Source organism: Solanum tuberosum, unplaced genomic scaffold, assembly GCF_000226075.1.
Source record: "Solanum tuberosum cultivar DM 1-3 516 R44 unplaced genomic scaffold, SolTub_3.0 scf00069, whole genome shotgun sequence".
NCBI classification, from domain to species: Eukaryota; Viridiplantae; Streptophyta; class Magnoliopsida; order Solanales; family Solanaceae; genus Solanum; species Solanum tuberosum.
In genome coordinates, this window is record NW_006238995.1 from 739,476 (window position 1) to 752,317 (window position 12,842).

Consider the following 12,842-nt stretch of genomic DNA (forward strand, 5'->3'; position numbering starts at 1 on the left):
TTGAAATAAAAATAAAAATTGATACACGTTTTTATATTACAAAATGAAGTAATTGCAATAGGCATTATAGAGAGGATAGAATATGTACTTCTAAAATTTGTATGGTATGATGGACCCCGGGGAAGAAGGGGAAGGGTATTTTCGACAAAGAAAATTCAACACAATAGAAGATCACTTTGATCCGTTGTGTGAAAATTTTTAAGATGATAGAGGTCCAATCAATCATAGTTGTGTAAGACTCCTTTCAATTTTTGACACTTGAATTTGTGGGCCGATTTGTACTCTTTTACCTCCTACTCACCACCCCACCCAATTCCCTTATCCACCCACTACTTTTTTGACGCTTGAAATCTGAACTATGTCATATAAATTACGACACACGGAGTACTATACTATACAATAATTACACAACTCAATTGTCTACTATATAATATTATCACTAGGAAACTCCACACCACAAGAATTCCATTGCCATACCTCAGAGTTAAAATAATTATGATCACTTTCCGATGACAAATAATAATCTTTTCCGGCAATATCTCTTAATTCCGGCAGCTCAATTTCTTCCCAAAAATCATCGCTACAACAACGATCTTCATCATTTTTTCCCTTCACAATCCCCATATTCGCTGCCATCGTCGCTGCTGCCTGAATATCTCTTGCCCCGGAACTTATTGGCCGCGGTAATCGCTCTATTTCATCTGGAAAATTCAGCTCCGCTTTACTTCCCTTGAGGCAATAAGCCGCCACGTCATAAGCTCGAGCTGCCGTTTCGGGTGAAATAAAAGAACCTAACCAAATTCGCGATTTTTTTTTTGGCTCTCGAATTTCGGACACCCATTTTCCCCATCTTCGTCTACGGACACCACGATAAATAGGGTGTCTCGTACTACTTCCCCCACCCCCTCCCCGGCAATTTGTTATTGCCCGGGAGGATGGTGGTGATTTTACTTGCTCCATTATTGAAAAGGAACAAGTGATTTTTTTTGTTTTGTTGAAGTGCTTTAAATATATAGTTACGTTTGCATGGGGACATGACAAATTTTGTTTTGTATTTTTACGAAACTAACCCGTGGGTTATTTGTGGTAGAATGGAAATATTGAGCACTACCACTCGCAGATGATGTACGTGAAAGACGTACACACCATTTTATGTTGATAAAATGAGCTCATATTTTATTTAATTTGATCATTTTTTGGTGGTTCTGAACGGATGAAAATTGGGTTTCAACCTATATTTATAGACGTAAAAATATGCATATTCTTTAATAAAAAAATAATTACATTTATGGATGAATTAATCATGAGTAAGATGTATTATATAAGATTAAGTAAAGGTTATAGATAATGATGGTTTAGTAAACATGAGAATATTTTTTAACATTAAGTCCGCAAGATAGAGAGGATATATAGCCTAATGAATTATCTTCTTTATTTTGCATGTTTTGCTTGTATGATAAATGATAATGACAGAATATCTAGTGATTTCTAAATTTGGCACAAGTTATTAGTTGCACACTTTAATTATTATCCTTGAACTTGCTTAAGGGTAGCTCCGCTCCTCACCCAGTCCCAGATATAACATTAGAAATTATCGATGTAACATGATAAAGTTTATACCATGTGATAAGAAGATCATAAGTTCGAACTGTAAAATAATACTTATAAAAATATAAAATAAAATTGTGTATTATAAACCTTTATAATTTTTTCCTTTTTCAACTCCTACGTATAGCAAAAGCTTAATAAATTAAACTATTTTTTTAAAATAAAGATAGAGGAGTGGACTATATGCAAAATTGTTTTGAATGGGGCTGCGCGTAGAGATTTGGAGGATCATTTTCTGGGCGAAAATATCATATCAACACAAACCTTTTTCTTGGGAGAATTCATAATCTATTCATTAACTACCTTAAACAATCTTAGTTCCGTATTTAGAATTTAAAATTTATATATAATATTTTTAATTTAATATTATAATAATAATTGAGTATATAACACTAAATACTTATAAACATTTAGTAAATGTCTATATATATATATAAAATAAAAACAAAAGCTATTGAGTTTTACGTGAATCTGTTAATTAGGCGATTGCATTCAATCCACCCTATTTTATCTGGTCCCATTATAGATAAAATACTGTTGGTGTTAGGGGGAGGTTCACATGTGGGTGTTAACACGAGATGCAAGTGACCTACTTTGTTGTTTTATGGGTTTTTTTTTTAGTAACATCTTTAATTCACACAATACTTCACTAGCTCCATCAAAAATTATTTATGCAACTTGCTAGATATAGCTCTTCCTAACTTTCTACTAATGTTTCAAATCAATCGATGCCTTGTTAGATATACATGCATTTTTTTCTACATAAATCACTTTACTACTAGCTAGCTAGCCATAAGCTAGAAGTCTTGAGATCAGAGGCGGAGCTAGGGTGTTGAGTGTTGGTTCGATCGAATCCAACCGTTTTAGTTCTAACCCTGTATATATGATAAAAGTTTATTGAATATATACAAATTATTAATTTAGAAACGAGAAACTTGCAGAAATTTCACTAGTTTAAGAGCTAGTTACTCCCTTTGTCCCTAATTATTTGTCCACTTTTGAATTGGCACACCTATTAAGAAAACAATTATTGGCATAGTGAGTTTACCATTTTACCCCTATTAATTATGAAGTGGATGAATTAAAAATTTAAGATTTTCAAGAAGTTATATATTTTTCAAAGTAATTAATTGAGGGTATAATAGGTAAAAAAAATTGTCCTTTCTTTATTTGTCAAAAATGGACAAGTAATTAGGGACAATTATAAAAAAGAAAATTGGACAAGTAATTAGGGACAGAGGGAGTATTTAGATACACTCTAGTTTGCAATATTATGAATCTTACTAGATTTTGGTGCATCCGGATCCGTGTATCTGAAAATACATGAGGTTAAAATTAGGTGTAATTTATTTCAGATACACTGTATTCAAGTGAGACACTTTAATACTAGGTTTTTAAAGTATAAAAAAATATCTATTTACAACTTAAATTAAAGTTAAATTTTAAGATATTTATTAACTTGTCATGTCTTTGTGGAAAGGGCGTGGAACACATGATTTCTTTAGATGCAATTCACTTGTTGCAAATATGACTTGATAAGTACTCCCTTCCATTTCAGTCATGTTTCACTTCTCAAAAGTTAATTTTATTGTTCTTCGAAGCTAAATTAGGTTAAACGATCAACTCAATATTTTATAAATAATTTTTTTTATATTCAAACACTATATGAAATATACTACAAATCACAACTTTTCTCATGCCAATTTAATGGAGAGAAAAAAATATTTTAAAATTTTAGTCAAAATCATATAGCTTGACTCTTGGAAAATAAAACATGACAACTAATTTAGAGCGAAGTAAATAACTAGTAGGAGTATCTTTTTTTTCCCTTAAAAACCGAAAAGCAAATATAATTGAATTTAAGGATTTGATCTAAGCTAATTTAGCTAGCTAATTAAGTTACTATTTTTTTTTATATGACCAATATATATATATATAACAGAGGCCTATTACCCCTAATTACCAGCACAAGTGCTTTAATCACTTAACTTACATTCTTTTTCCCCCCTACTTTTAGATAGATCATAGATGAGTGCAAGTGCATACATGTTTAAAGTCATAAAATTAACGGATAATTTAATATATTTGACATAATTTTAATTTAAGATCATAAAATTAAAAAGACTTCTTTATTTTTGTAAACTTTAGGTTAAGTTCAAAATTGTTTTGCACCTACTTATAATATCAATGTAGCGTTGTTTTGACTGAACATAAAGTTAAAAAAATTTGAGGAGCAAATACATTTTTTTCAAATTTGTAAAAGTATATGTGTCATTATTTTAATAAAGAATATATTCGTTTTAAATTACAAATTAATAGATATATTTATGCATTTTTCGCTTAGATTTATAAGAGTTTATGGGCCTTGTAGTACCCAACTATTCTTCTTCTTTTAATGGCTATGAAGTTCAGACTTGAGCTATGCCAATTTCAGATATTTAGATATGAATGGTTAATGAGTACTTATCAACTAGAATAGTAGCTCACTTATGTCCATTTTAAATTAATAACCCTATTTTCTAGGGCTTCTTACGTAATTGTACAGGTGACAAAAAGTTTTTTCAACAAAAATGGTTGTGTGTGTGTGTATATATATATATATATAATGTATATGTGTGTATCAATGTTGTATAAATAGTTATGTAATGTATCAGTATTGTATAAATAGTGTATAATTATGTACATATGATGTATAACTATATATCAGAGATACATATACATCCATATACACTATTTATACAATATTTACTTACACATTGAGATTAAATTTTAATGCTTGCTCGAGGATGATGTGAGATGGTGATATTTGGGCAAATATAAATATATTTAGCTATTATTTTTCTCACACGTTAATAATTTTAGTTATTTTTTGAATATTGATTATATTATGTTATGTTTAATATTATATTTTAATGTGTATAGGAATAAAGCTATATGTAGATGAAAGATTTGAAACACAATTGAATAAAAAAAGGAAAGAATGTACACATACAGTAATGCATCAATTATTTATAATAAATTAGTGAGATTTAATGACATAAAGAAAGCAAAATAAAGAAGTTAAGAGATAAATATATAATCGACATTTATCAATATATATAGTTATACAAATTATATGTCCTTTGCACAATTCTATCTCCAAACACGTAGCTTCAAATTTCTTCTATACAATCTTAACCAATGATATATAGTTCTTTTTTTGTACTCTACATCTACTTGAAGAGTTCAATGTAGAAAAAACATTGACATTTCATCAAATAATTGATTTGTACAATATACATAATCAAATAAAATGAAAATAATCACACAAGTTCAGAGTTTGTGTTGTGATGTAAATTAGATGACATTAGAGTTAATAATTAGTTAGTAACAGAAAGGGCAATTTAGTCCATCAAGAAGAGCTAGTTATAACTAACTCAATGTACTGTTATCAAAAGTAGTTACAAGGATAGCTCTATTAATAGCTATTTCCATTGTATTTTTGCTTTAAGCTGATATATGAAATCTTCTCCTCTCTTCTTCTTCTTTCTCATTCTCTTCTCTAAATCTTTCATTCATGATTGAGCTTCTTTAGTTTACGATCAGTTTGAGTTCAGAGTTCTTCATAAATTATTTCTGCATTTTCAGTGTTTAATTAGATGTAAGGATCCTCTTATCTAGGTGTCAGAGTAGGTGTCCACACTCCACACGGTTCGATGGAGTGAATCGTAACAATAATATAACGTGCTGTATAAATCTGTTTGGAAGGCTTTCATGAATTAGCACTTGCACCCAAAAAAAATAGTCATTGGTAAAACTAATTTCATCATTGTGAGTTGCCCAATTTGAAGTCTATGTATTAAATATAAGTGAGGAGTTTTATCTTGATATAGAAGATTAGTTTATACAACTCAATTCCCATTTATATCATCTAAAATTTGACAAATTTGAGGGATGAAAAACTTTAACTTCCTCCCTCCACTCTGTTTGGATCATTGTTACCCATTGTTTCATAATATATTGTATTGTATTGTACTCTATTGTACTGTATTGTATGGTTGATACAATGTTTGGCTAGACTACATTGTTTGTTGTTGTTTAATAACATTTTTATTGTTTGGTTTGACTGTATCGTATTGTATTGTAATTTATAAATTTACTAAAATATCATTAATTATTTTCATTGTTACGTAACAAAGGAATTTAACAATACAATACAATACATTTTAAGTAACAATCAAAACAAACATTGTAGGTATAGTAAAGATACAATATAATACAATGGGTAACAATGATCCAAACAAAGTGTAATTAATAACTTTTAAACTAATATTGTTATATTATCTTTTTTATTATCTAACATAAAGAGTGTAATATTTATTATCTTAAAGCATGTGAGAAACTTAAAATAATGATTATAATTTTATTTTTATGAATATTTTATTATGAAGTATATTTTCTTAATGTTTTTTATTCTTTTATTTCTTTTTTTTTCTTCTTCAAAAATTTGCTTTCGTCGGAACTTTGCCACTTTGTGTCATCATATTTTGCCATAATTCTACCCTCTTTTTCTGTTTTTTTACAGGTATTATTTTAATTCTCTTCCAATCGAAAATCTTGTATAAATATTTTTTTACATTTTAAATACTTTTGTAATTTCATTAGATTTCAAGATAATTAAAAAGTATATCATTTAGTGTTTTTATATGAATTTCAAACAAGATCTTTTCAATTTTAAGAATCTCATTGATTTTTTTCAAAATTATTATTTTTAATTGTAAAGTTATTTATATAAAAAATTAACTGATAATATCTTCAAAATTTTAAATTTACTTAAAAATAATAATTAATCTTTGTTATATTAACAACTCAACAAAGTCTAAAAAAAGAATTTGATTTTTTTTTTTTTTTGAAATTTCATTGAGAAAAGGAAAGTTGGAAGAAGAAGAAGAAAAAGAAGGGGAAAATAATAATATATATATCTTTAACTAAATTAACCTTGTCAAGCATTAATTGGTGCGTGATTAAAACTTACTTTTCAAAAGATGACTATTATCCTAAAGGATCGTAGTAATACCAGTTAAGCAGGATAATCGAATTCTCGCAAAGTTCGTGTGTTTTCTTAAAAAATAGGGCTTAAAGACTTTAAAAGGATAATAATGTATTTTCTCATAATAAAATTAAAAAGAGAAAAATATTTTTGAAAATAAATGACGATGCAATTAATAGGGTCAGTAACTTTTGCTCTTTATAAGGAAAATAATTCATTTGACAAATTAAGACTTTTGGTCAATAGTATTTATATATTATTAATTTGGTGCAGATAATACATTAGTTTTTTTTTGTTTTTTATGTCAACACATTTAATTAATCAAACTACCTTAAGAGTTCAGTTGTATTTTGCATCATAATGTGTGTATTTTTTTTTTTTTGTCATTTACGCTATCTCCTATTTATTTTTAGAGTAATTTTTAGGAATAGGAAATATAAAAATCATATTAGCGCTCTATAACAGTTTTGTTATTTGCGTTGCTTGCTATGGAGCATCTAATTTGTATAAATCGCAGCGATTTGTATAAATTGCAGTGTCTGTGTCTACAAAAATTGTGCTTGGATATGTATATGTTCTTTGTGTTAGGCTAGAATGGCGAGCGAGATTAGGAGAGAGGAGAGAGGCGAGCGAGAGAGGGCAAAGAGTGGAAAGAGGTGAATTGTATATGTATATCGGTTAGATAATTGTGTATATGTAACTACTACGTAAATGTATCAATGATTGTGTTTGTATATCTGCATAAAATTTATGTATACAATTGAATCGAGTTAAAACATTTGTATTTGTATATCAAATCTCTCTCGCTTTATACAAACACAAATTGTACAAATACTTTGTACAATTTGTGTTTGTATAAAGAGGGGGAGAGAGAGAGAGAGAGAGAGAATGGCAAAAGAGAACTGGGCATGAGAAGATTTGTTTAGTATAATTATAAGTGTATAGGACAAAGAGATATGTATTTGTATTTGTATATACAGTCTATCTCACTTTATACAAACACAAACACAATTTATACATTTGTGTTTGTATAAAAGTGAAAGAGGCGAGGGAGAGAATTGAGAGTGGCGAGTGAGATTCAGGGGAGAGGCGAGAATGGCAATGTGTTTGCTACGAATTAGAATTGAATGAAACTATAGCTATAGTATTTAATTTGAATTAATAGTTTGCTATAATGAACAATTTTTCCTTAATTTTATGACTAGTAAAGAGTATCCCGTGTTATGCACGAGCCCAATAATCCTATGCTAAACATTTGGAAAAATAATCAAACTACACATCCTTTTTTACCCTATTACTATTATTCTTTGCCCTTTCAAAAAAGGGCAAATTGTATATAATGACAAACTATTAATTCAAATTAAATGTTATAACCACAATTTGATTTAATTGTGCCCCGTAGCAAACTGTTGCCAGTCGCCTCTCTCCCTCGTCTCTCCTGCTTTATACAAACAGAAATGTATAAATTGTGTTTCTGTTTGTATAAAGCGAGAGAAAATTGAATATACACATGCAAATACATATATCTTCATCCTATACACTTATAATTATACAATACAAATATTCCCCTACCTAGTTCTCTTTTGCCTTTCTCTCTTTCCCGTTTTAAACAAACACAGATTATACAAAATATAATGTATAATTTATGTTTGTATAAAGCGAAAGAGAGAGTGACATTTGATATACAAACGTTTTATTTCGATTCAATTATATACAAATTCAGATTTTATACAGATATACAAACACATAAAATTGAACTGAGAGGTTGGCAACGATTTTATACAAACAAGAGGCTGACAATAATTTATACAAATGGCCTGCCAGCGAAATTATACAAATCTGAAGAGGAGCCAACGAATTATACAATTGCTTCTTTTGTATATATGTATAGCGAAATAGCCTAGCTTCTTTTGTATATATGTATAGCGAAATAGGCATATCATGTTTGTTATGGAGCGCAATTATGCAAACTATAGTTATAGCATACAAATATGATTTTTGTGTTTGCTATATGTGAAAGCTGCTCTTCAAAAAATTACAAAAATCCCACTAGTCCATAATTTCTCTCACTTTTCCGAATACGTCACTATGAATAGTCACCCCAAGATTTTTTTTCTTTTTTTACGCCTAAAATCACTCTATGGTATCACCAATTATCTCTATCACTCTATTTTTGAATTTCAAAACTTTTCTCTTTCTGATTTATCAATTGCAAGTCATTGAAGATGTAGTTCTTCTTCTTCATCCATTTTTTATTCTTTCCACTTCATCATGTATCAATTTATTTTTTTTGGCTATTTCATCTAAAAATTTAGTCGAAAAAGGATGCATCTTCCACTTCAAAATCGATTGTGGAAAAAACACCCAAAATGGGGAAAAAGGTCGAGTTGTTGGTGACTCTGGTAAGGGCTTTGGTCAAGATCCATAGGTGACACCATTGTTGAAAGTGAAAAAAAGCTATGAAAGTTGATACAGAGCAAGAAAGAAAGTGTAGAAGGATTTCTTCATCATTTTTTTTTTGGGAAAAGGGTCTGAAAAATACTCCAACTTTGATCGAAATTGTTGTTACGATACCAAACTTTATGGAAGACCTTTTACCCCCCTGCATTATTTAATAGTGTATTTTAAAGGTATATATGTGCTCACGTGGACACATTACTATTAAAAATGATGCAATGTTTATGATGTCCACGTAGGCACATATATACCTTTAAAATACATTATTAAATAGTACAAGAGGGTAAAAGGTCCTTTCCAAAGTTTTGTATCGTAACAACAATTTCGCCCAAAGTTAGAGTATTTTTCAGACCCTTTTCCCTTTTTTTATTCTTTCAGTAGATCAGATTGTTGACTTTTTCTGATTTTTTGTTGTTCATATTTTTCCGAGACATATGAGTTCAGTTTTTTAATGTATCTAGCTAGTCGTTTTTTATTTCTTAAATTAATGTATAATGCATTCATTTCAACATTATGATACATTACAATTTTAACAAGAGTTGTTGGTGGCTCCGGTAAAGGCTTTGTGTTGAGATCTATGGTGTATTTTCTCTTATTGAAACACAAATCAGTATGTATCATTTTCATAATTATGTATTGGATACACAACTTATCACAATCCAGATCGTCGTGATTGGCACCCACACTAACCCTCCGGTGGGAGAACCATTACTATAACCTAGACTAACAATTTTTATGAAAACTAAGGCATTTAAAATACGGAAGTAGGTTTAAATGACTAAAAGAAATACGGAGTTCCATAAACTCCCTAAGTTTTAAACAAATAACTTAACCAAACTAATGCGGAAGAACAACCCATAGAACCTGAAAGTCATTGTACCAAAACTCTACTAACGACAAGTCTAAGAACAAGGGGCACAACTCCAAAACTAAACAAACACCTTAAACAAATAGTCTGAGTCTGAAAAGAATGGACTTAAACAAGAGAGATCCATGGCAGCCTGAAAGAACTGGCTCACCCTTGAATCTGGTCACGCTCAATAGTCACTTAGCTAAGGTCTATCAATAGCCGCCTGAAGATGCCCTGTACTCAACAAAGACAAGCAAGTGCAGTATCAGTACACAACCACAGTGTACTGATTGGATCACGCGGCTATCCCAATAAGTGAAACACATGCAAGTAACCTCAACATTATAAAACAGGCATATACCGAACATACAATATTAGTCAACTATTACTTACAGCGAACAGTTTCACGATTCTCACATATCACAGTTATATCAATTTAGAGCAACATACCGTCTTCCAATATCAATCATCATCATATATGAACGAAATCATTATAAGTAGATACACAACACAATTCAAAGGTCCTCTCATGGAACCCAATTCAATGGTCCTCTCATGGAACCCATACCCAAAGTGTTAGCATATCGAAACGTGGCAACCGATCCATTCAACAAACCACAATCACAATGTATATTCTCACAATCATACAACAGGAGGTGATTCATGGCATACAATTATTCAATTATCCTCATTTACAATTAAGGTGATCAATAATGCAACATTCGCATACATACATGCATTATAATGAGCAATTACAAACATAAATCATACCAACATGAAATCATAACCATCACTTACCTCGAATCCAAGCTTGAATCCCCTAAGGCACTTGAATCTTCCATTTCCAGATTCTTTCTATTTGTTCGTGGTCTAAAAATATACAATTAACGCAAGGATCAATAAACGAGGCCTAATTACCTGGATTATAATCAACATTATCAACCCTAGGCCCAAACCCTTGATCCACATACCCAGGTTAGGGTTTCTTTCACCATAAATCACATATCAAAACCCTCCCCTACCGATAAGTACCCAAGAAACTAAGTTATACGGATCGAAAAGATTCGGGGAGTGAAAACCTTACCTTTAGCCTCAAGAATCATGGAAAACTGTCAAGAAAACCCTTGGGGTAGTTCCTTAGCTCTCGAAGTCGAAAAGTACAGAATAAAACTTTTTTAGGGTTTTATTTCCGACTTAAGTCGCGTTTGTCCTGCCATAGCTGCCCCGCCCTGACGGGATAAATCCCGCCCTAACGGCTTGCACGGAACCAGTGAGCAAAATTAAGAATTCCAAACCCCCATTTCACAACACGCCTTCATCCCATGACACTCAGAAAATACCCTTTCACGCTAAAATCAGTTTCGGAAGTTCTACTCACCCGAATTCAATTCCATAAAGTCGTACGGATTCCTTAACGTCTTAGCTATCTATTCATGTGATCAAAATCATAATTAGATCTCTCATTTGTTACCAGATTTTTCTAGACCTCACTAACTCTGATTTCGTCCAAATTTGGACTAGGCTAGGAAATCCAAAGTTACTACTCAAAAATTTTCTAGCCCCAATTCTTTCCCCATTGACTTTTCTATAACGACAGGAACATGTCGTTTACACAACTATTACAAGTTTCATTATCTTTTACTACTGATACATACACCCAGCCTTATTCAACTAGTAGAAGACTATGCATATGTAGACACTGTCAAATATTATTGTTGATACATAAACACCAATATTTTATAACAAAATCAGTTTGTATCATATTCACAGTTATGTATATGAAACATAACTTTGTTATGTATATTGTTATATCAGATATTGTGATGTATCACATGTTGTTAAATATCTGCAACACTGTTTTATAAATAAATCAATGTATATCATTTCATAGTTTTTTTATATGATACATAACTATATAAAATTGTCGATTTTTTTAATTCTATTACGATTTGGGAGAGATTTGAGAGAAGAAAATTTGAATTGTTTGAAGCAATTATTTTTTGGAGAGATTGACATCAGTTTGATTTTCTCTTTTAATCTCAACAAACTAGTTGTATAATGTATCAAATGTGATGTATCCGAAGAATGTGATGTATCCAGATGACAACAATTTTAGGGGATTTTTTTAAATTGAAAAAGAGTAGGGATAGAATGTAATTTGCTCCATACACAATGAAATCCTAAAACTTTTATTAAACATTTATGAGAATTTTCTTATTATAATTTTTTTTTTATGATTTTGCTATATATATTTAATATAATTAACTATTTAGTTATTTGACTAATTATTTTTATATCATTTATTCGGTTAATTGAATTTATTTTACTCTATTAAAAATTGTTTACATAAAAAGGATTATATTATTTTATTTTTATAAAACAAATTAATTTTATTAGGAGTTTATTTTGTTTAAAATAATTTTAAGTTGTTAATTATTGTAATTTATAATTCTTACGTAGTTTTCAAATAATATATATTACTCTCTTCGTTCCAATTTATGTGGCATATAAAGAATTATAAAAATCAATCATTTTTATATGTATTTTAAATATTTTAAGTTGTTAATTATTATAATTTATAGTACTTTTTACGTAATTTTAAAAGAATACATGTTATTTTCTATGTATGACTTTTAGACATTTAAAGTTGTTAACTATTCTAATTTATAATACTTTTTACGTAATTTTTAAATATATAACATGCTAAAAAGAGAAATAAAATAAACAAATTAAAATGCAGAAGGTTCAAAATAAATGATCAATGATATGTAAATGAACCACAAAACTGTAAAAAAAATTGAAGTGGTTGGCATAGTATTTAGCGGCAAAGAGTAAAAAAAATTGCATACAATTTAATTGTTGTTCTTTACGTGTTAATTAGAGAAGCACATATTTAAC

General features: G+C 29.6%; 1 protein-coding gene across 1 annotated transcript; it reads right to left on the minus strand.

Annotated features, from left to right (window-relative positions):
• Window positions 1-206: 206 nt before the first annotated feature.
• LOC102597619 (ethylene-responsive transcription factor ERF023) lies at window positions 207-979 on the minus strand. Its single transcript, XM_006345559.2, has one exon. It carries the CDS (start codon window positions 958-960, stop codon window positions 424-426), a length of 537 nt encoding a protein of 178 aa, XP_006345621.1. The 5' UTR covers window positions 961-979; the 3' UTR covers window positions 207-423.
• Between the last annotated feature and the right edge of the window lie 11,863 nt (window positions 980-12,842).

Bases quoted from the DNA above. Each gene is read 5' to 3' on its own strand.
- LOC102597619 (XM_006345559.2), bottom strand. From the start codon at position 960: ATGGAGCAAGTAAAATCACCACCATCCTCCCGGGCAATAACAAATTGC.